This window comes from Diadema antillarum, unplaced genomic scaffold (genome assembly GCF_040938485.1).
Source record: "Diadema antillarum isolate AM-2024a unplaced genomic scaffold, OU_Dant_1.0 seq00000846_RagTag, whole genome shotgun sequence".
Taxonomy (NCBI): Eukaryota; Metazoa; Echinodermata; class Echinoidea; order Diadematoida; family Diadematidae; genus Diadema; species Diadema antillarum.
Window position 1 is genome coordinate 76,283 of NW_027271720.1, and position 22,713 is coordinate 98,995.

Consider the following 22,713-nt stretch of genomic DNA (forward strand, 5'->3'; position numbering starts at 1 on the left):
GGTGCGCGGTGTGGGAAGCCGTGCACTCGAGCGTCAGCTCCGCTCAGTCAGAATTTTAATTCGGAACCTTTAAAAATGAAGACAATACACTTCCGGGTCGGGTCCAATGTAGTTGACTTAATACGTCCACTGTGATTGGTTCAGAATTTACCTTACTTCGTCTAATGACCAATGAGTAGATTCTTTTTCTACGATCGGACCAACCTCTAACAAAATAAAACATAAACAACATCTCTCACGATGAAAAGTTAATTAAATGACCCTAACAAATATTTGGCTTTCTATGGTGACTGCAGTGCAGTGCAGGGTACGAAAATAAAATGGGGAAAAGTCGCGCTAGGGTTTTCCTGAGAGGCTAAACTTTCCTGTCAAAAAAGTGTGTTGTCTATCACTCTCTTCTCTCTCTCTTCATCACGCCGTGATATCTGCGTTTACAACTTGATACACTTGGCTGGTGGCTTTTCGCTAAATGTGCTACACACATACGACGACTACGTTTTACGACCGCGGCGCCACCGCATGCTTCATGCATTACGCATACTTATACGCATGCATGCGCACGGGGGACGGTAACAAAAAGTAGAAGATCGAACGCTACGACATCATCAGAAAGCGAATACGGCGTGGTACACACATGGTGTAGTTTTGTAGATTGTGTAAAGAACTTGAAGCAATTTACTTGATCTCGGAGACAAAATGGTTCATGGGAACGAGGTCCCCTACGTTAGTACGACGGAGGAGATACCGTCGAACTACCGGGCAAAACTGAAGAAACTTGTTTCTCCATTGTTCACCAAGTGAGTAGAAAAGCCAGCAATGACATGTGTTTCGAAGCCGCACGTGCCCCATCCTTGCAATCCTTGCCGCCGTTGCGTATGGTATGGGATGGGTCCCCCGCTGCCCAGTGGCAGTAAACGGGTGCAGTGCAGTGAGTGGTGATCGGGCACGGCACGGCGGCGTCTGCTGGTCGGCTACCACTGGCCCCCCGACCAGCCCTGTCAACTGAGTAGGAATAGTAATTAGTAGGATCATAGGATTGCAGGGCAGGCCATGCCATGGATGGCAGGGATGCTCAGCTTGTTGTTCATTTAGATTTCTGGAGCTCTCTGCCGGGTGGGCAATTTGCTCCAAAAAATATAATTATTCAAATATACCCTTAAATTCAATTATAAAAACCTACACTACTTCTAATTATTAAAAAAAAAACCTAATCACATTTATTTTTGATATTTACAAGTGATATATTTACATAGGAAGGAAAGGGGACAGGGTTTTGGAAATGATGTCACCTGCCTACTCCTGCACCAAAATGCAGGGATACGCCGTTCCCATCGGCAAAGCAGGTAGAGCCTAGAGGACCCGCCCGCCGACGCCGGTGATGTCTTGGTCTTTCCCGGGGGCAGGCGCCTCTAGTTGTCTTATCGGCCTAGGTGTTAAGTTATGAGGTTTAGCCTAGTAGGCAGAGACATCGTGGAAGAGACGGGATGAAAGAAGAATAGCGAAAAGGGTGAGGACAGAACAGAGAAAGCAGACAGCTAGGGCAGGGGGGGGGGTTAGGGTGCTGAGCTCCTCTCTCTGACCAAGGAGCTTCAAACATCATCACGTTGTTTGTTTCTTTGTTTTTTCAACTTGTTGCTGTTTTTGTTCAACTTGTTGCATAAATTAAAATGTGCATTTTTTTTAAATGGTTTTCCAAGCTCTGTCAATTTTCGCCTTTTTTATCTCTGACATTCGTTAAAAACTAGTAGTAGTAGTAATTTTCAGAAACAAAAACTTGAGAAAACAATTCAGTTAATCAGGGGGAGCTGTGCGAGTCTCGTCGCATATGACCAGTTAAGTCTCTGATTCTGAATCTGAGACACAGCAGAAAATGAAGATGATAAAATGACATTTGTAGGATAATGGAAGTCTAGCAGCATTTTCATTGAGTAGGGTCTAGATTTGTATCTGTAAATATTTAGAAACGTTCAGAGGTGCCCACCTAGCACCTCCCATCCTATCACAATGAATGGTATCATTCACAGACTCACACATCATTCACAAAGTCGCTTGAAAAAACAAATCGGTCGTAAGATTAAATTTGAACTTGAAGTCATTGACGGGATTGAGGTTGTTACAACTCCGAAGTACTAGGATTAAACGAAGAAATGCTGAAGAAGCAGTTATTTTTGTGGGGATTCAATGTTTTCGATGGTCGCAAGTCACTGTTGGCGACAAATTAAACAACACATGAAAATATCGCAATGTAGATTTGGTCTACATGGTAGAAAGGCATGCACCTGCTATGGCATAGCCGTGGTGTCAAATTGGGAAAACAACATCTTGTGAAAATATCTGTACGCAAAAATTACAACTTTTTCATTAACCCTCTCCATGACACTGGTATTAATGGCTAAGTTACAAGCTTCCATGCTATCTTAAATTTGCATCCATGGCTTTTGTTGAACTTCCTCTCCACCGCTAGATCTTTCCTGAAGGTATTCCTCGGTGGCCAGGCCCTGTCCCTGCTCATCTGCGGGACGGGGGTGACCAGCCAGATCCTGAACGACTCGCACCATGTGTCGGCCCCGACAACGCAGAGCTTCGCCAACTACCTGCTCCTGGCCCTGGTCTACTGCACCCTCCTCTGCCTTCGCAAGTCCCAGGACAAGAACTTCTACGCCGTCTTCACCAAGAGATGGTGGAAGTATATTCTGATTGCAGCGGTGGACGTGGAGGCGAATTACCTGGTGGTCAAAGCCTATCAGTACACCACGATCACAAGCATACAGGTGAGGGTTTTACTAGACTGCTATTAACAGTTTTTTTAAAAAAAAGGAAAGATAAATGCAAACACCAAAATCCTAAGATCCTGCAAGAATTTGGTGCAGGTATTCCATGAGAGAGAGAGAGAGAGAGACAAACAGACAGACAGACAGACGGACAGATGAAAGAGAGAGGAAAAATGGGGGGGGGGAGTAATTTAAAGGGTGCCATAAAGTGCCATTTAAGATATATATGCAGATTTTCACTGAAAACCAAAAAACAAAACAAAAAAAAGATTTAAGGTGTGGATTGATTGTCAGTATTATTTTTCTGTTTTCAATGCACTTGGAAATATTCATTCCATTATTTCTTTATTTTTGCATGGCAGTCACTGCTTTTATAGTTGTTGTTTTTTTTTGGAACTGGTATACCAAGGTAAAACTTCAATGTGGGTATAGATTATTTCAATATTGGACTGATAGATAGCATCTGCAGTTGTATTTTGGCATGGAAAGTATTTGTATGGATCTAGGCAAATGGAATTTCACAAGATTCAAAACATTTCAACTCTTGTATGATTTGTGAGTGATACACTGATTCACTCCATTGTGATAAGGTCCTAAAATGTCTTGTCTACACTTTCCACATTGTACTAAAAGTTCTTTATAACATGTATTAAAATTCTGATGCAAAACTTTATTGTAACTCTTATTACTTTTGATGGAGTGTACAGTTGTAAAATTGGGAAGTGAGGAGGTCAATGCACTGCGTCCCCTACCCCTACTCCATACCCCACCCCCCCAAAAAAAAATAAACAACTAAACATATACCTTGTATATATGCACACATGGTGTAGGGAACAAGTACATATCATTAAAGTTGTTTGGTACTGTAAAAGTGGAAATTGTCGCGCATTTTGCGCAACCATAAGCTAGCGCAAGTATTACAAGCCTGCAAATATTTTTGCTTGCCATATGTCCCAGTAGTTGATGTCTTGATTCCGCAGAATTCAAAAACATGCGAAACTCTTCTTACCCGGCCAAGCACAAAAAATTAGTCGCGCGAAAATATCCACTTTTACAGTAATTGCTTAAAGTGGCGTTGTTGTTTTATATTGAAAGTGCCAGACAGTGAAAACTCAATACTGACAATAGTTAACGAAGCATCAATATATTTTTAGCCTTAGAACGGTTTACAAGTAAAGAAGATTCACAGGGTTCAGGCCCATGGAAAAGCTATTAACAAGGTCATTTGACTTGAAGTACAATGTACCTAGAGTACAAACTATATGAATGCAGTGGCTTTCATTCAAGTGGGAGTTGGATAGATAGGAGCAGTGCCTTAACAAGAGAATACCACACTTCTGTGACATATCACATACAAACGTACATTTTTAATTGGAGGAGGGACCATGTAAATGAGACATACAAACACACGGTGTACTGTACTGATTGTGTATGCCATATATTTCGCGAGTCTAAATTTTTGTGAATCGGGAATTCTCAACGATTTCGCGAGTGGTTAAATTCGCGATCGTGGAGTCCTGTGCTGAACGGAGATGATGTACATGCGTACGTCACATCCACATCAGGATCAGAGTCAATATTTTCACATGTCTTTAATTTCGCGAATGACACCTGACTCGCGAAATTGGCGAAAATGAAAACCTTGAGTTTTTTTGGCATATACAATATAGTTTTCATAAGATTTGATGTGAATGCCAGGTTGAAAATGGTTGCTGTATCAAATGGATAAAATTATTCATGTTGAGACTGCACAATTCAGTGAATAGTAGAGGAAGCCATTTGTGTATTAAAAAGCTTTTTCTTGGCAGTATGACAGATTATTATTATGAAGCTTCTTTTTTTTTGCTACATGGGCTAGCAATTATGCTTTATTATGTTTTGTTTTTCTTTTGGTCTGTTTTGTTTTATGGTTTAAAAGATGCTGTTAAAATGTTTGTATTAATTCTGATTACACATGTCAGTCCCTATTAAAGTTTAGAATTAACAAAATCTGTTGTAAAAACTGATATAAAAGTTGTCTTTGATCAATGCATGCCGTTTAGCTTACTGCAATTGTTTAAGATGCAATTTGGACTGCATTTGAGTAAAATACCTCTCAAAGATGAGGTACAAGCAAGTGTAATATATTGCTCAGAACTTGCTTTTAAGAGGAAGCTTGATGGCCTCATACACTTTGTCCAGACCAAAGAATGCTATTGTTCAGACATAAGAGAGGTTGTGAGTCATGTGTAAGCATTGCATGGGCTATGCAAACTTGAGTCATCGTACAGTATGTCAAACATGTGGCAGAGAGTCTAGTGTTATTAAAGTGCTGATGAGGATCCACTGTGTATGTCATATTGCTCTTCTTTTATTGAACTCCCCCCCCCCCTTCCCCCTCAGAATTCCTTGTAAAAATGGTACCTATAGAACCAATTGTGAGCATGGGTTCAGGCACCCAAGTGAAAACTTCAAAATGTCTGCCATTTTTGCATTTGAGTCAAGCATTACCAGTTCAAAAAAAATATATATTTCATATATTATCCAATTGGGTTTTTTTTTTTCAGTTGTCATTTTGGGAACTGCCTCTCATTTTTAATCATCAGGTAGTATAGCTTCGCATCTTAGGATCTTGAATTGCAAATTTGACTCAGTCTTTATAGCCATATATTCATCCAAAATTATGACAGGTGGACTTAATTGGTAAATATTGTCATTCTCAAGGGAATTATGAGTGTACAGTGCTTCTTGTTGTGTGAAAGTTTTATTTGCACCTGCTGTCGACACGGCCCCTTAGAAATAGAGTGTAGAGTAGATACACTTTTGCAGGTTCCCTACTGTAGTACCTTTTAGGGGTAACACTATCAGCCGTGCATATACCCTGTGTAGTCACTACACTACCTGTGCAGCAAGCTTAGAGGCTTGTGTACATACAGCAGGGAAGACTGAGATTGCGTAGACCCTGAGAATCTTCAAGATGAGTAATCAACCACAAAAGAGCAAGAGACATAACAGCGAGAGTGACATGAAATCCCGTAACAAAGGGAAGCTTTTCAGTATAGGGACTTGCGTTCAGTCAGGTGGATATCTTGTGTGTTCAAAGTATGTACTCTGGTTGCATGGTGCCATATTGGTCCTTGTCGTTTAAAGGGGAATATCAGGCTGTGGAATCCTTTTTGTGTTTTTACTTCAAAAACACATGCTAATGAAATGTTTGGAGCATGGCTATGATTTCCTTGCACGACTTTCCTCTGTTTGTGCATTTTAATGATACGTGTAATGCTTGCATTTAAGCTTATACAGTAGCTTCTGTCCATTATGTCCCGAGTGTCGATACTACTTTTACATGCTGTACATGTTTGTATAGGCCAACTATATTATCATGCAGCCATCGGCACCCACCCATGTTTGTTGCAACTTGGTGCTTGCCAGAGTTGGCAAAATATCACTCTACGTTCATGGATTACATTGAGTTCTGTATCGTCACGGGGCATTATTCCAGCAAAAATTACATAAATTTTGCCCCTTGCACTGATCTGTAGCAGGTTGTAATTCTTTACAGGAAAAAAGTTGTTATTTACTGTAAAAGTGGATATTTTCGCTAGACTAATTTTTCACGCTTGGCCGGGTAAAAAGAGTTTCGGCTGTTTTTGATTCCGCGGAATCAAGACATCACGCACAGGAACATATGGCAAGCAAAAATATTCGCGTGCTTTTATTTTCCGGCTAGTTTCTGGTTGCGCGAAATGCGCGAAAATTTCAACACCGCGAAAATTTCCACTTTTACAGTATCTTTTTTGAGTGATGTATCTGTCATACAATGTATATCAAAAACAAAGTCCTTGCCTGGCTGTACCTTTATAGTTTATCAGTACCATACCAGTCGGAACTTGTCTGTGTGTAACTGACTATGTCAGTGCGATTTTTAGAGGATGGATATCAGAGGATTCGTTTTCGAAGAGTCCAAAGAACGTCTTCCTTCCAGAGCCAACTAACACTTAACTTTTATGAGTAATGTTCAGCTGAGGTCTGTGATAGTGATTGGTGTCTTCTGAAGATGTACAATGTATAAAACAAATCGGGACTCTAATGCCTCTTAAGGAAGTTGCCAAAGGTGATATGTTTTTCAGATTGTCTATCAGTCTCGGCAAAGACTTTGTTATCCTGATTTGAAAAAAAAAAAGAAGAGAAGAAGAAATAAAATAACAAATCATCGTCATCTAGTGGATTTCATTGGTACCTACATGTAGCGTAGGTACGAAAATTGGCAAATTGGATGGAAAGATGAGAGTGTAGGCACAAATTCCTAAAGTTTGAAGGTCAAATTTTTTTTTTTTGGGAATAGCATTTGATCAGCTCTAACTTTATAAAAAAAATGTCCAATGGAATTATGATTTCAAAGGATGGGTTAAAATGAATGCATGATAATTTGATATTGATGAAAGGTCAGGGATGAAGGTCAAAGGTCACTTTTCTCCTGTACTCCCCCCCCCCCCTTCCCCCCAAAAAGAGTGATTTCCAGTCGTAACGTCAGGGAGGAGTGTCGAGTGGTGATATACATTTGTAAAGTGTAAGTTAGTGGACGGAGTAGCAATAGATTTTACAATTTGTCATGAACGTGGTAGTTATAGAAACTTACAGTACAGGACCATATCAGTGGTCACCATGCTTTTTTTTTTTTTCATTATTTTCGTTGGCAATGTTTGTAAGAGTTCCAAATCTCATTCATTGTTCTTTTCCTTTTCCGAACTAGCTGCTGGACTGTATCACCATTCCCGTGGTCATTCTACTCTCGTTCTTCATCCTGAGAGTCCGATACCGCATCATTCACATCATTGGAGTGGTCATCTGCATGGCCGGGCTAGGAGCATTGATTGGCGCGGACGCCCTAACTGGGAGATCAACCAGTGGTATGAAAAAAATGAAAACAAATGTTTTCCATAAGAAATGGCTTAAATGAGAGGTACAGTTTATACAATGTACCTTTTTTTTTTTTGATGGGGACCAATGCTGATTAACCCATTGAAGACGAGTCCCGAGAATACTCAGGCAGATGTCTATGGGAAATGAGTGTTGTAGCACAATCAGTCCATCCTCAGCCGGTTAAGATTGTGATTCTGTATAGCACATGCGTACATTTAGTATCGGCATATGTCCTGTATTGATAGTACATGAGTAGTGAGAAGAATCAAAATAAGCATTTAACTATGAATCTAGTTTTCTACATTTTGCTCATTCCGTTAGGTGTAATTAGAAGTCCTGTAAGGCTTCATGGTGAACAACATATAACAAAGCAAAAAAAAAAAAAAAAAAATTCAAATAGAAGCTATAGGGGGCAAAATTATTGAAATTGCTATATATTTTCCATATATGCTTATTGAAAAAAAAAAAAAAAATCTGCCTTGTATGATTGCCTACACTGTATGGGGTCGGCCAATGTTTTTTTCCAAAAAAAAAAATCCAAGGTTGCAAACTGTTTTTTCCAAAGTCATTAACCTCAGTGCTCCTTAACATACCAAACTTACAGTGCAGTATTTCCTTTATTGGTGCCAGGGTTAGGCACACAGATGGAAACAGATGTTCCATAACTCTTTAAAGTTTTGGTGATGTCATTTACAATGTACCTTGTTTGAATCATTCCCCTCAGATGCAATGTGCTGGATACAGCTTGTACGTTTGAAGTGCAGGTTAATGGTACGGTTTACCATTGGGAGCAGTGATTTAAAAAATGTTCGAGATATTACGTTTGTTGCATACATGTATGTGTAGGTCAGTTGTATCACAAAAATCCTACCATATAAACATTTCCCAACAAAGCATTAAATATATGGAGATATCACGCTTTTTCTCAATAAACCATAACTGTAGACGGTTTAGTCTAGAAACATTTTTATTATAACTGTTGTTCACATTTTGTATATTTCACAATATCAATATTGATTATAATACTGATTCAAATTTTTACATTTAGTTGTTTCTATCCTTAACCCACATTGTAGAACTATTTTGAAGCACTAAAGCTGGGTTTTTGTTTCATCTGCAAATGGTAAATGATGCCTTTAATTAATTGAGACTGTAGCCAAGAGTGGGTAAATAAGTGTTGTATGGGAAATGAAGGATGCTGGCTGTGTAATAGATCAGACATTCTTGATGCCATATTGGACTTTTTTTTTTTAGCCAGGAGTCACATGCAATGTTGTGCAGCGAGTTACATACATGTGTGTGATGGTATTACACTTAACCTTCCTCACCACACACCATGATCATCTATTCCAACCCCTCCCCCACCACCATAATACCTATAGAAGCTACAAATTGCATAGTATCCTACCTAGGTGTGGCATGAATTTTTACAACTTTATTGTATAAAATCCCCCTTTCCCCACTGTTAATCATTAAACCTTCAAAAGCTAGACACGATTATGAATCATTACAATATCGCTGTTTTGTTTATACACATGATGTACCTCTCCACCCCTCGTTATATCTATTGAAGCTGCATTACTATAGTGATGTGATGTAATGGATTTCAACAACCTGCTAAAGATAACACTATGATTATGAATTTCATTGTTCATCAACACAATTATGAATTGTTACTACTTCATTGTTTTGTTTTCACCCCTTTTCTCCACTTCCATTCCCCCAGAGAATGCCCCGCCCAACAAAGTTCTGGGAGATATATTCTGCATCCTCGGGGCGAGCCTCTATGGCGTCTCAAACGTGGCGCAGGAGTACATCGTGAGGCACTACACCCGTACGGAATTCCTGGGGATGGTCGGACTGTTCGGGACATTTATCTCTGGCATACAGCTGTAAGTATGGCTTCCTGTTTTGTTTTGTTGGCATATCTTAAAGTGTTTCTTGGGTCCCACATGAAAGAGCTCACATTCTATGGATTTCCTGACCACTGCCATTTGTTTTTCTTCTACATGCTTTAAAGGAGCATTATCAATGCTTTCTTATTTGAATTTGAAAGTGAAAAGAAGATGTATATAATTTCCATTAGAAATATTTCCTAATTATATAATGATTCTAACAGGTATTCTTTATAGTTATTTTGCAATTTCTGATCCAACACTAGTCTGCTTGATATTTACCAACATTACACTTTTATGGGAGAATTTACAGTGTGCTTCTAATCTAATCTAATCTAAGCACTTCGGTGCCTGCTGACTTGTGTATTAACTTGAGATATCGTCATGATAATTTTGATCCTAGTGCTTTTTTAATTCCAGCCGATTTGTCTTGGAGAAAATATGGATATTTCAAGCTCTGTCAGGAAGTTGAAGTTGACTTTCGCATGACTTTGACTTAATTGACTGTAATTTTAAGTTAGTAAGACTATTTTAAGTGTTTGATATACAGGGGCCAAAGAGCAGAGTGGTACGTCGTTAGAAGGTAGAGATCTGCACACTCTAAAAAAGTTTTTTTTTTCTTTTAAAAAAGAACAAAAAAGAAAAAGAACAAATACCACAATTGTCTGCATGACACTGTACTCATTTTTTTTTCTCTCTGTAAGTTCACTCCATGTCAGGAACTTTTCTCTCGTTGGCGACATCCCCTCTTGTTTGTACGGCAAACAGTGAGGCATCAAGCATGACATAAACCTTAGGATGTCGGCATCCAATTTAGATTGCATATCTCCTTTATGGTATCCTTCAAAGGGGTGCGCAAATCCCTGCTCCCATAAAAATGGCAAGAATACTAAAAAGTTTGAAAAAGTTCAGACATCATTTTCCAATTCATTTGATGAATATTGGCCTTTTTGCGTTTTAAAAAGAGCTAAAACTAGAACTGCGATCTTCAGTCAGAGTGTGAATGGACAGAAAAATTGTTTTATGTGAGATTTCTCTGTGAATTCAGTTGTAAACGTCATCAAAAAGAGTAACGTATTTATGACTTTTTTAATACTTTTAACGTTACTTAGTGCATCAGCAACACATCTATCACAACTGGCTAATCACATGCAGTTTAAATAATGTGTCTATTGATACTCTAGGCACACACACTCTTGAATACATGGGTTGCATTAAACATCGCACACTGAGACACTGTATACAATGTAGATTGGAATTTGATGTGAAATGCAAGTGATGCCAATAGTTTAAATTAGATTCGAGAGATTGCTTAAAACCAGCGATATGAGGACTCCTCAGTATGACATCACATCGACGTGAAGATTCACACCTATTTTTATAATGATTTCAATATCCTAATGTTCATTTTGTGATATAAGCATTAAAGCCTTCTGCCTGTTTTGATTTCACTCAGATCCGATACTTGTACTCTACCACCAATGACATCATGTCACTGTCTTTGATTCTTGAAGACAGTGCTCTTTGCTTGGGTACACCCTACTTGAAATAAAGCATGCATCCACTATCGTGTGGGAAATGCAATGAGCTTATTTAACCAAAGCTGTGCACCATACTATAACCATGTGTCATTTGGTCGGTGTTCCGGAACACCAGGGCACTGCTATTGTTCTGAGCAAAGGTCAGTGGGTTTGAGGCATGCAGGTAATTTCTACTTTCAGGCACAAGGAGGAAATAACCTTGCCTTGAGATGGTGACTGGCCCTAGTCTCAAATTTCAGCCTCATCGAAGAAAGGAACATTTTCACCTGTCATTATACATTAACTACATAGTGAAGGCAATGCTGCACACTGTCACTGGTCCGAAGGTCCAGGACCAGTGAAAATCACTGTCGGTCCAGTAACTTTTTCAGGAATGGACCAGTAAAACATGAAAAAACTGGGTACCTACTGGTCCGACAGACAGGTCAGACCAGTAGAAAAAATGGGCTCGTGTGCAGCACTTGTGAAGGAAAGCTTATGCAACTAGAAGAATCAAGTTTTGCCTGATACTGTCAGCCTGATCATCAGGGTTTGATTTGGGTTATACATTTACATATGCAAATGTAGTTATACCCCCGCCACACATAGTGTGAAGGGGGTATATAGGAATCACCGTAATGTTGGTCGGGCGGGCGGGCCTTTGGGCGGTCGGTCGGTCTGTTGCAAAATCTTGCGTCGCGAACTCCTCCTACAGTTTTGAAGCAATTTAAATGAAACTTAGGGTAAATGATGATATTGAGGTATAGATGTGCAAGACATGTTTTTTGTGTTTGTCGGACAATGCGTTGCCATGGTAACCATAATTTTACCCAAACCTTGTGGATTGAATAACTTCCATGGTATTTAAGCAATCAATTTCAAAATTGGTATCTATGATGATCTATAGGTGTAGTTATGCAAGACACTCTTTGTGTTAGTACTTGACAGAGCGTTGCCATGGTAACCGCATGTTTTCTTTGAAATCTTGTGGAGTGAACAATTTTCCACAGTTTTGAAGCGATTGAAATCAAATTTGGTAGGCATTATGGCCTTGAGGCATAGATGTGGAACACATAATTTTTGTGTTTGTCGGACAAAGCGTTGCCATGGTAACCATAATTTTACCAAAACCTTGTGGATTGAATAACTTCCACATCATTCAAGCAATTAAGGTCAAATTTAGTATGTATGATGATTGGGAGGTGTAGTTATGCAAGACACCAATGTGTTGATATAAGAAAAATGTGTTGCCATGGTAACCACTCATTTTTGTATCAAATTGAACCATTTGATCTGTGAAGATGAAATTTGGTGTGTATGATGCTCTTTAACCCTAAAAAGACTGGGGGGGCCTAAAAGGCCCCCCCCCTCGACATTTCGTGCGATTACTCAGCAACACGCAATGCTCTCGCCACGATGCTCTATGACTTTTTTCTTTCGAGTTTCCCGCACATTTTGACACCAAATTTGTGACGCCCGGGGGTACGGTTCTGAAGTTACATAACTTTTTGTACATGCACGTGAGACCGAAAATGGCTCAAAAATGTGATTTTGTGTACAAAGTCAATACAAATTGAGTTTTATCACATGGTTCATATAAATATGCGTATTTTTACTCTCAATGGCTAAAATCAATTTGTTTTAGTAGTATTATGCTTCAAAAAGGGTCTGCCACAAATTTTGCTGAAAAAAACAACAGAAACAAAAGGTCGAAAAAACAAAGAAATACATAAGAAATTCATAAAACAATAAAATAGATAAGAAATTAATTTTGATACCGATTTTTTTTTCAAGTACATTTGCTAAGAATGCTACAAAGAATATCTAGACCAAAAATGAGCACTTTTGGAGCTTTATTTACTGATTTAGATAAAAAAGTCTGGTTTCTCGCATAAATTAGCATGATTAATCAAAATAAGATAAAAGAAGACTATTTTGGAAAATTTAAATATACGATCTTGTAGATTACATCGCACACTACCATTGTGCAAATTTCCGCGGCGATCGCGCGATCCACGGCCGAGATCTTAAGGGGGGGCCCTTTAGGCCCCCCCCCCCCCCCCAGTCTTTCGAGCTACCGAAATAGCCCAGTCTTTTTAGGGATAAGTGTAGTTTTGCAAAATGTCCTTTGTATTTGTATCGAACAATGCGTTGCCATGGTAACCGCATGTTTTTTTTTAAATCCTGTGGAGTGAACTTCTTCCACAGTTTTCAAGCAATTGAAACCAAATTTGGTAGGCATTATGGCCCTGAGGTATAGATGTGGAACACATAATTTTTGTGTTTGTCACACAAACCGTTGCCATGGTAACCACAATTTTACCAAAACCTTGCAGATCGAATAACTTTTAAAGTCAAATTTAGTATGTATCATGAGCTAGAAGTGTAGTTTTGCAAGACACCAATGTGTTAGTTTAAGGAAAATGTGTTGCCATGGTAACCACTCATTTTTGTATCAAAATAAACCATTCAAGCTATGAAGGTCAAATTTGGTGTGTATGATGGTCTTTAAATGTAGTGATGCTGGGGGAAAGCATGTTTCCATTTGCTGTACAAATTTTATACTCAGTGTCAACTCTGTAATTGTACAGTAAACTAGAATTATTCTGTTTCCAATTCGACAAATGCACAAACTTGGTATTAACGTCATTGCCCTCATCACACACTATAAAGCAACACTAGGGGCGGGGGTATTAATTGCCTTCAGTGATAATTCTAGTTAGGCTGGCTGTTAGTTGGTTCCTCACGTTGTTGGTTCAGTACCTCAGGTTGTTTAGATTGATTAGGTAGTTCATTTTCCTGCACTGGGAGATGAGAAGTGGAGAGAGAAATCTATGTATTTTTCCATTTGGTTATTTAATTACTAATTTCATTCCAGTCACTGATTATACAATTTCTAATTTGTCTGTTTATCCACTTTGGTGGTTTTTTTTCAGTTGTATCAAATTATTGTATACTGTAATTATGCAACGCTGCACACTGGCGCTAGTCCGACAGTCCCTGATCAGTAGAAGTCACTGTCGGACCAGTTACTTTTTCAGAAATAAAGTAGTAAAAGATGGACAAAATTGGGTACCAGCTGGTCTGACAGGCAGGTTGGACCAGTAGAAAAAATGGGTTAGTGTGCAGCCCTTGTGAACGGAAGCTTATGAAACTAGAAGAATCAAGTTTTGCCTGATACTGTCAGCCTGATCATCAGTGTTTGATGTGGTTTATACAAATACAATGTAGTTAGGCTGTTTATAGTAGGATCCTCATGTTGTTGGTTGAGTACTTCACGTTGTTGGATTGATTAGGTAGTTAATTTTCCTGCATTCGGGGATGAAAAAATATGGAGAGAAATCTATGTATTTTTCCATTTGGATATTTGATTACTGATCATACCAGTCATTGATTACACAATTTCTTATTATACCCCTGCCAAACGAAGTTTGAAGGGGGTATATAGGAATCAGCGGACGGTCGGGCGGTCGGTCAGGCGGTCGGTCGGGCGGGCGGTCGGTCGGTCGGGCGGTCGGGCGGTCGGGCGGTCGGTCCGTTGCAAATCTTGCGTCGCGAACTACTTCCTCAGTTTTCAACCGATTCCCATAAAACTTGGCACAGATGTGTACCTTGGGTTGTAGATGTGCAAGACGTATTTTTTGACAGTACCCAAAAGTACGTTGCCATGGTAACGGCATATTATGGGCAAAAATGGGTACAAATCTTGCGTCGCGAACTCCTCCCACAGTTTTTGATCAATTTTTATGAAAGTAGGTACAGATGTTCGTCTGAATATGTTAATGTGCAAGACACATATTTCCGCAGTGGCAAAAAGTGCGTTGCCATGGTAACGGCATGTTATTGGTAAAATATAGGGCAAAATGCTTCATGGCAAAACTGCTTCATCAGTGTTCTTCCAATTCTCATGGAATTCATATTGAATGTTTGTCTTAGGATATAGGTCAGCATGACACATTTCTTGACAGTGACAAAAAGTATGTTGCCATGGTAACAGCTCACATATTATGAGCCAAAATGATGGAAAATTTCGTGTTGCAAACTACTTCCTCAGTTTTTGCCCAATTTCCATGAAACTTGGTACAGATGTGTGCCTTTGGTTGTAGATGTGCAAGACGCATTTTTTGACAGTACCCGAAAGTACGTTGCCATGGTAACGGCATATTAATGGCAGAAGATCAAGGAAAGATCTTGCGGATTTAACTACTTCCTCAGTTTTTTGACCAAAGCTTATGAAATGTGGCACACACCTTGATCTTGGTGGGAAGATGTGGAAGACATATTTTTCAGACGTGTCGGAAGCTGCGTTGCCATGGTAACGGCATATAAATGGCAGAAGATCAAGGAAAGATCTTGCGGATGGAACTACTTCCTCTGTATTCGACTGAAGCTCATGAAATGTGGCACACACATTGGTCTTGGTGGGAAGATGTGCGAGACATATTTTTGGGATGTGTCGGAAGCTGCGTTGCCATGGTAACGGCATATTAATGGTGGAAGATCAAGGAAAGATCTTGTGGATTGAACTACTTCCTCAGTTTTTGACAAAAGCTTATGAAATGTGGCACACACAATAGTCTTGGTGGGTAGATGTGCAAGACATATTTTTCGGACGTGTTGGAAGCTGCGTTGCCATGGTCACGGCATTTAAATGGCAGAAGATCAAGGAAAGATCATTCCTTGGGTAAGACTGTCGTCACGGGGCGGGGGTACAAATGTATTAATCACCTTGAGTGATATTTCTAGTTTATCTCTGTATCCACTTTTTTTGTTTCAGTTTTATCTAAATCATTAATTGTATAAACTAGAAAAGCACTCTTAGAGCGCAGACCTCCGCCAAGAAGCTACTTTCCACCGATGATTTTGCTCTTCCATAGAGATCAGTGATTTCCGTGCTGACAAAATCGCCCAGGTGGTTCCCAATATAGAAGCCTTTGTTATGTCATAAATCCTCAGCTGCGCGGCACACCTCGCCCCAGCAGAAACTAGAGCACGCACTTTAGTGCGCATATAAAACCTTAAAAATGCGCAACTTGAACTCCCAAGTTCATTGACCCTACCTACCAAAATATGGAAAATCCTTCATAAAATCCATAAAAATTTCCGGATCACTACCAACATTTAATCATCTGTTCCTTGTGTCATTTTCAACCTTTCCTGCAAGTTTCATCAAAATCCGTGAGCAACTTTTTGAGTTATTTTGCACACAGACAAACAAACCAACGGTAACAACAACATAACCTCCTCCCTTGGCGGGGATATATATATATATATATATATATATATATATATATATATATATATATATATATATATATTCAAATACCCTGTTATTTATTTAGTCTCAATCACCCTTTTTGTCTTCCCCAGGGTTGTCCTGGAGAGGCAGGAGCTATCCACTTTCTCATGGCACATTGAGGCCATTCTCCTCCTTCTGGCCTTCGCTGCCTGCATGTTCCTCCTCTACTCCCTCTTCCCCGTCGTCATCGAGTGGAGCAGCGCCACCGTGGTCAACCTCTCCATCCTCACGGCCGACATGTACACCCTCTTCATTGGCCTCTTCGTCTTCCACTTTGCTGTACGTTCGTCTCGTCAAAATCTTCTACAATCCGTAACAACTTTTGCCTAAATCGTACATGCTTGAATTCTCAAAGTTGAACTCTTTATGTGCCACGATGTAAATCCCCTGTGTGCCACATTATTCAGAGATAGCAACGCAAGTCATGCCTTGGGAAAACGTTCTGATTTTCAAATCCATGTGGAAATATGTAGAAAAAGGGCCAAGTATTGTTTTGATGTAAATTCTTTTGACAAATCTGTGATTGCTTTTCTTTCAAATGACCAGTAGTAATGACCATCATTGTAAAGGCATGACTTTTGCACTCAAAACAGTGACAGAAACTTAGAATTTACTTGCAAATCCAGTAGGACACTGCTTGATAGTCATTCACCACGTAAAATGCAAGCTTCATGCCACAGGAATGGAATCGTAAGAAACACTTTTATTTTACTATGTTATTTGGCGATTTATCGATCGGTTTGGGCAGGTTTGTGCGTTTGAGCAGAATATGCGAAGTTGGCACGCCATCGACTGAGTCGGACTTGTGAACGTGGCACATAAAGAGTTAAATTACATCTTTGGTTCAAATTTAGCAAATAAAAACAAAGAAAAGCAAGAACAAAAAATGGACATACCTTTCACATGTACATGTGACTGCTTTCATTATGATCTGTGTTACGTTCATTTACCTAGAAAAGTACCAAAGTGTGAGGTCACAGCCATTTATCGCCATGGAAACGGGTTCTAGACAACCTCACCTGGCCTAAATATCTTTGAACACTATAATTACCAGATAATGATTCAGTTTTGCACCAACTATGCTTGAAGATATTTCTCGACCATCATGCTGGCATACTGTAAAACCAGAAATTTTGGTGTGTGAAATTTTCATGAATTTTATGAGGAGCCAAGATTTGCAGAAAGTAAAAGGCACATGAAAGCCTTTGCCAACACCAATGCATTGAATGCCAGTGGCAATTCACAGAAGTTTTATGCCGGAGAAAAGACGGTCGGCTCCAATATGCAATAGTTTCATGCCGCGAATGTTTCTGGTTGTACAATACTTATGTACAGTTTTAGTCGTAGCAGCATTGTTGCCAATTTGAGACACCTGTCGATGCATACATGCCAATCTTTTTTTTTTTTTCTTTTTCCAGTTCTCAGGCCTGTACCTCTTTGGCTTTGGCGTGATTATGGTTGGTGTCCTGGTGTACTCGCTGAAGCCCACCAAGCAGGGCGCCTCTTCAGCGGGAGCCTACAGCCTTTTCCAGAACGAGCAGGCAGCATCCGGCGGCCAGCACGCACCCGAGGAAGACGGAGACGACAGCAGGATTCAGTGCATCTCCACGACGACGGACATCGAGGACGGCACCACCGAGCCGTCTGCAACAGAGGAACTGCACAAGGAGTTCAACAGAAGCTTGAATGGGAATTCGAACTGAAGGAGTAGCTCTCTTACTCCCCATGGAGAGCGTGAGGGATAAGAGAGAGAACCATTTTATGCTTTTGTGTCTTTTTCTCGAGGAGCGTCCTCTGTCTTGTCGTCAAGGAAACGGATCGATCTTATTCGGTATCTGCAGGAGACCGATAGCTGACTCTCACTCACCATCGCGTCTGACATTGTGAACATTTTCCTGTGCACAGTCATGCCTTGTGGCATTTAATACGCTTGCCGCTCTCCTTACGTGCTTGATTCGTGCTGCCCAGTATCTTGTGGGCAGATTCGGTTAAGCAATTGCATGGTGTGCATGTCCACTATCGACAAGCGTGCCGTAGGAGTGTCACTACGGACCCAACTTTGGAGGCAAGCTCCGAGCGACTGCATTGTTGTGTGCACACTAGTCCCATGCATCTTCTTTGGTCTACACCCAGTGGTTCAATCCCTGTGGTTCAACTTACAGGGGCCCAGCAAAGGGTGTAGCTCTGCAGAAGGAAGTAGAAGCGCACAAAATCTTAGATTCATCACCCACATCATTGAATTTCAGATGTAACATTAGAGCTGGTCCATCATTAGACAATTTCAATATCATTATAAAATGGCACTTGTTCCTTTCTGTTGGTTTTTATTTTCAATATTCTTTAAAATAACAAATAAAGAAAAAAAAAAACAAGTAATGCATGAAATTGGCCAGATACAGCAAAGTAAAAATTGTATTACCAGTATGTGTAGCGACTGCTTGTCCCGATAGGAAAGTGCATTTTTTTTTTTCAAGTTCGTTTTGTTTTTCTTGTCTCATTTTCAGATTATCAAAGATATAATGACATTCATCATTGTTCTCTTTGGCTTTGATTTATAATTGTGTTGTTGTTGTTGTTTTTTTTTTCATCTCATGTTTTATAGCTCACATTTCTAGATAAAAACCATAAAAGTTTTCATATGTTGACTTGGGAAGGACAATAAGTGGCGGCATTTTGGATATTTGTATTTTTAATAGTTGGGGCTGTTGAACAGTCTGAAGAATTCAAAAATAACGAAGCATTATGTTGTCTTCTCATGCATCAGTCTGAAGTGTGTATAAGATAAAGTTTTATTATCATAGAATTTAACTACATGTAATTTCCTGGTCAGTGTGGAACAGTAGTGTACAAGCGCTGCATTTCATCTTGAATCTATCGAGCAGTTAATTTTATATCTGTAGTATCTTTGAGTTAACATGCATAATATCGTAAGTCAAAGCATTTTAAACCTCAATACTTGTCTTGATATTTCAAAATCTTTCACTCCTCAGTAAGTTTTCTTTTCAATTTTCCAATGTTTTGTTTCCATCTGTTTCAATTTCCATTGATGCACACGCTGCCGTACAAGAGTGTGAAAGCTTTGGTTTGTTTGTGAGTCATTTTGTGTCACGTTAATATTCCTGTCCAAACACCCTGAGCCTTTAATGTGATGATTTGTATTTTTACAGAAAAATGAAATATTGATATGCTTTCCTCTGCAGTGGAAGGAGGCCAGAAGGAATATATTCTATCTGCAGAAATCCATAACATGTTTATCTCTTTTGGTGTGGAGCCTTCAACTCCCGGAATGATCACAGTAACACTTTATAGTTCCACGTTCGGGTGTATTATGTGCTGGTGTTGGTGTTTTTTGCAAAACAGCTACCTGTATGTGAAATCGAGCTGCAACACTGACTTACCGTTGGATTAGCACAAGTAAAAGCAGTCATAGCTGTCCATCCTCCAGCTAGTGTTACCTCCACACATTGAACCACGAGAATCGGCGAGATCTTGCTAGAAATCCACAAAGAAAGGGTAATTGAATTTGGTTCAAGTCAAATATGACAAAGTAAAACCATGACTGTTCAATATTTGACACATGATGGAAAAGTCAGACTAGCAGTAGCACCAGACTTGAAATCACTCACTGTGTAACTGCTGTACATCCTCTCTTCTCAAAGAGCGCCATCTTGTGGCGTGTTTGAGATCATCATATTCCTGCATCAATGTACTGTATTTTGCACAAGCTGCATGGTAATACGGAAGTGAGATTGCATTCAGAGAGCTCAGCCATCATTTTGTATTTTTGTGTGCTTGGTATACTATTTGCAAGCAGTGAAGTATTACATGTAATTTATACTTATACTACCCGTGGTACCTACCTACTACATGTACCTACCTTTTTCTGTCAAAGTATAACCAGTACATGTAGGTTTACTCTATCTGTTCTCATCAAAGGATTACTGTATACACCATAATGTAGTTGAGTTCAATATTTTGCGAAATGCGACTTCCCTACAGTTCGTGAGGGGTTAAATTTGTGATTGAAGAGTGACAGCAATGGACAGAAATCAGTATTATTCACCTATTTTCAAGATGAAATGTGCAAATCCGTTCACACCGTAGTAGGTGCGCCAAGACGTAAACCTGCAATATACTAAACTGTAGTTTACAGGCACCTTGTTGATGTACTGTGTATTGCGTACCAGTGTACATATGCATGCACATTGCATTCGTGTGGGGAATAGAGGTACGGGTAATATTTTCATGTGTCATTAAATTTGCAAATATCGCCCAACTTGCGAAAAAAAACCTGCAAAATATATGGTGTATACATTAGTGTATCTGTAATACCTTCATTAGTACATTCTTGCCTGTTATCCTGTAGAAATGGAATATGAGGCTTAGAAAGTTTTTGAGGCTTGGTCGCAGCTCATCATTCTTCATTGTGATGTTTGCTATACTTGCAAACAAAAGTGCCCATATCTAAAAGGGCCCTCATGCTGGTAAAAAGAATCTGTTTTAGCATTTATTCCAGCAGGAGAGTTACTTTAATGTTTTGAAGTGCCTGCAAGTATTTGTTTGCTTAAAAGGGAAGTGAAGAACTTAGTATACAATTTGCTTCATTATGTCCACTGAAGTCAGCAGATCATTTCAGCTTCGGTTCACAATTTTCACCACACTTGAGTTATAGACTTGATTTGTATGAACTTGTTACCATTTGAGATGAATCTTCTTCACTATTAAGTAGCCATGAAATGCGTTATCCCATGAATGTGCCTGTGATTCCTCTAGTTTCCCTATCTAATACATCTGACTTGTAAGCTTTTATCGCAAGTCAAATTATGCAGATTGACTGGGGATTATGCGAACCTTTTCCAGATTGAGTCAGTTGGCAATTTGGACTGCAACCTCCAATGCCTTGAACGAAGACTAACCATGGAGGTGTTATCTATACACCAGTGACATATTCAGAGTCCTTCAGATTGGACAAAAGGAAACTCACAAATGTGTCATGGACCTTTCCATCATTATATGAAAGTAGAGGATCTAACCCTTTATGTATTTATAATACAACTTGAACTGTGCTCCAGAGCAGTGTACTCTCAGATTTACAGTCATACTACTTAACGGTACTTTATTAGGCCAGTGTACACTTATGAATGTGTATAATACTTGTACTGTAGTATGAATGTTGTATATTGTACACTGCATGTAAGCCTTCAATACACTGAATGTGGTATATGTATACACAAGTGTGTACATTGATTCATGCAAAGAGAAAGAACAGCTTTCAGTTCACAAAAGTGCTGTTACATGAAAATGATCTGAGTGGAATTGACCAAGGAAGAATAGGTATATTTCTTTTCCCCATACAATTTCCTCTATTATGTGTTAAGTGTTGTTGTTGTTGTTTTATGTCCAGTTAAAGTCTTATGTTGTAGGGGTTTTATTACTGTCTCAGACGTTTGTGGGGTTTTTTTTTTGTTTTTTTTTGTTTTTTTTTGTTTTTTTTTGTTTTTTTTTTTTGGGGGGGGGGGGGGTTGTGGGATGGGCTGTCTTCTTCACACATGCAATATGGAGTTAAAGGGATGGTGTAGTTTTGGTTGGGGTGGGTCTTCAGGTTTCCAACATTTGTGTGTGTGATGATGAGAAACCTCTTATGAAATATGAAAGAGCATGGTATTCTAAGAGGGATTCAAAGTTTATTTGATGAAAATGGGATTGAAACGGCTGAGCTATCCAAAACAACGGGATCCCAATAAAAGGTGGGACTCACCTTTTATTAGGATCTCTTTGTTTTACTCTGTTTTTTTCATCTCAGCCATTTCAAAACCAATTTTCTTAAAATAATCTTTGAATTCCTCATAGAATTGTATGCTTTGTAACATTTCACACATGGTTTCTTTTAGTACATGTATCTCACAAAATGTTGAAAGCTCAATCCTCAACTCAACCAATGCTATACCATCCCTTTAATCTTTGTTTTGAGGGAGATGGAAGCCATGATGGTCTACTGAATAATAATGAAAAGACATTTCTTTTGTGGTGTTACAGTCTAAACTGCTGGCACCCAAACTGGATGTTTATTTATGCCTTGACCTCCCTCAGTGGACAGACTTTACCTGTATAGCCTGGATAAACTGTCATTTGTACTCTTCTCTGTTTGTTCTTTATTTTCTTTGGTGTTTTAGTTTTCTTTCTTTTTTCATGATAAGCGTAGCCAGCCTTTACCAGCTTTGTCGTTATTTATATCATAGTCCCTGCTATTTTGTTTGTTTCGGGTTGGGTTTTTTTTTTTTTTTTTTGTCAGATTTCTCATAAATTTTAACCGAGTTTTGCCTCCA

The 22,713-nt window shown here is 39.3% G+C and overlaps 1 protein-coding gene across 1 annotated transcript; it reads left to right on the forward strand.

Annotated features, from left to right (window-relative positions):
• The first annotated feature begins 195 nt into the window (after positions 1 to 195).
• On the forward strand, positions 196 to 18,771 carry LOC139740282 (solute carrier family 35 member F2-like). Its single transcript, XM_071650864.1, has 6 exons — positions 196 to 797; positions 2,465 to 2,771; positions 7,504 to 7,683; positions 9,402 to 9,565; positions 16,459 to 16,666; positions 17,806 to 18,771. Exons 1-6 carry the CDS (start codon positions 697 to 699, stop codon positions 18,088 to 18,090), a joined length of 1,245 nt encoding a protein of 414 aa, XP_071506965.1. The 5' UTR covers positions 196 to 696; the 3' UTR covers positions 18,091 to 18,771.
• The last annotated feature ends 3,942 nt before the right edge of the window (positions 18,772 to 22,713 follow it).